This window comes from Engraulis encrasicolus, chromosome 9 (assembly GCF_034702125.1).
Source record: "Engraulis encrasicolus isolate BLACKSEA-1 chromosome 9, IST_EnEncr_1.0, whole genome shotgun sequence".
NCBI classification, from domain to species: Eukaryota; Metazoa; Chordata; class Actinopteri; order Clupeiformes; family Engraulidae; genus Engraulis; species Engraulis encrasicolus.
In genome coordinates, this window is record NC_085865.1 from 52,984,936 (window position 1) to 52,987,435 (window position 2,500).

General features: G+C 46.5%; 1 protein-coding gene across 1 annotated transcript in view; it reads left to right on the top strand.

The window, feature by feature from the left end:
- Nucleotides 1-2,500, top strand: part of abcc13 (ATP-binding cassette, sub-family C (CFTR/MRP), member 13) — a 34,235-nt gene that overhangs the window by 13,079 nt on the left and 18,656 nt on the right. The window contains exons 10-11 of the mRNA XM_063206342.1: nt 341-401; nt 2,333-2,399. Of these exons, the coding sequence (XP_063062412.1) occupies nt 341-401; nt 2,333-2,399 (128 nt within the window). The remainder of the gene's footprint in view (nt 1-340; nt 402-2,332; nt 2,400-2,500) is intronic.

Here is a 2,500-nt window from a genome sequence, read left to right on the forward strand (position 1 = left end):
TGATCCCCAACAACCCCTTTTTCCAATTAGCAAATATGTTTTTCCCTCATATTGTTCAATTTTAATTTGAAAGAAAATTAACATAGGCCTATAATTGTACTGTGACTAACCAGTTCATGGAATGGTTATATCATAAGGTTTAATCAAGGTTTTATGCGGACATTCCCTTCTGTCCGTGACCCCCCCTGCAATAGCTTCACGACCATTTTTTCCAGTTTGTCTGCCCCTGGCCATGGGCAATGGGTTGAATGCATCTGTGTTTACTGTGTGCTGTTTTTGGTGTGTCATGTGATCACAATGACCAACGGGAGTGACTTGCTCTTTGACCTTTTACCGTTAGGTGAGGACGTACATGTAGACCATGATCTGACCTCCTGCAGTCTGACTGAAGCCTTGCAGAGGTAGGTGGACCCAGACCTAACACAGACACGTTACCTAACCCAGAAATCTAGTCTTAAGGTCAGACAGGTAGCAAGCGTCTAACCCTGCATTACTCCAATGACTGTAACCTGTCCTTAGATAATCGTAAGTCGATTTAGATTGAAGCTAATGCGAAGTGTCATGTAAGGGCAATGTAAAAGATATCATATAAGAGGGAGAGTAACAGCTACGTAGTCCTACATAACAGGATATTGAGCAAGAGGCAGAGTTCCTTGTATATGCTAGAGTAGGACAGGGTGGAATGGGACAGGTAAGAGTAGACCAGGAAGTTTTTGATTTTATCTCCTGTTCTCAGTTTTTCCACCTTTCTTGAGAAATAGGTTGTGACAGCCTTGAAGTTGTCCATGGCTCAAGCAACTAAGGCACCAGGGACCTGGGTTCGATTCTGGCTCAGGGTCGTTTCCCAATCCTCCCCCGTCTCTCTCTCCAGGCCATGTTTTGTCCTCTCTGTTATCAAATAATAAAGGCACAAAACACCAACACAAAAGAATATTAAACAAAAAAAATAGGTAGTGACCTTTCCTTGGCCATCCACATCTTTGTTGAACTTGGCACAGTAACCATTGTTTCCCCCGTACCCTTCTATCCCTCCTGTATTTGATAAGCTGGCTCTCTGTGCCAACTCTCTCAATGCTAAACCCATGCCGGGCTGCTTTGGCTATTATCTAACGTGATTGCTGAGATGACATGACCTCCCTGGCTGCCTTTGGCTCTGGCTGCGGTGACATGCAACCAGGGACGGATTATGTCTCCATGGGCCCCTGGACCAGACAACAAGAAAGGCCCCCTCCATGGGTGTTGCTACTTTACAAAAAGATTCAGGGACACCCGAATACAGAATATGAAAAAGGAAACATAAAGGCTTGGTCTTCAGGGCCCCCTTGACTCGGGCCCCTGGGCCTGGGCCCAATAGGTCCGTGCAGTAATCCACCCTGTCATGCAACCTCATGTCACTGCATGGGATCACTGTTCAGTTAATCTTTGCTCTTTGATTTTGCCATTGTGTACAGTGTGTGCGTGTGCGTGTGTGTGTGTGTGTGTGTGCGTGTGTGTCTACATACAGTACAGTATGTGTGTGTACGTATACAGTATGTATACACTATGGGCTTCTATGCCTGTGTGTCTGGATGCGTGTGTGTTTGATTGGGCTTCCTAACAAGCTCCTCGAGCTGACTTATTGGACAAAGGCACTGCAAGCTGATCTTTCCAATAGCGTGCGTTTCCCCCTGAGGCGTGCCACAGTATCAGTTAGTGATTGTGTGTAGGCCTACAGTGGAATCCTGAATTACATTCACTTAATCCGCAATGTTAACTCTGCGATGCTAAGCGCATTAGCCTGAGGGTTTACCCTCTTTCATTTAGCCCTAATCCCTCCATTCAGTGGCATGATATCCCCACAGCGGATGTACACATACACGGCCGGCCAGTATAAACAAATCATAGAGCAGTGGGTCTCTAGAACACTACCATAGACCCTCTTCCTCTTGTGTCTTAACAGTACCATGCACTTACTGTAGCTTGTCTCACTGTAGCTTTTCTTGCTGGAACATTTTTAAGGACATTTGCTCCCACTAAAAATTATTACAGTAAGAGCTGCTGAGTGAGGCCCTGCCGTGGCCAAACGGTGGGGCACTCGTCTGCTATGCGGCTGACCCGGGTTCGATTCCCGGACCAGGTCCTTTGCCGGCCCTTCTCCGTCTCTCTCTCCCCACTCGCTTCCTGTCACCACCTTCACTGTCCTATCACAAATAAAGTAAAAAAGACCAAAAGAGAGCTGCTGAGTTGACACCTAGTACAAGTAATTTGACTTTACAGAGTCTATCTGAATTCATAAAGTATATTTACTCTGAAATATTGACACTACATGTGTTACTGTGTTACCCTTCACCAGGACCAACCTGGGAGACCCGGAGCAACTCAGGGATGTGAAAGCCGAAACAGATCATCCATCCAGCAGTGTGAGTACAGGAGAGAGTCCTGTTACTGCCAGAATACAATCGAAGCAAAGGTGCCTTGCTCCCCCCGACCCCTTCAGCTATTGCCTTCTCAATGCCCCCTG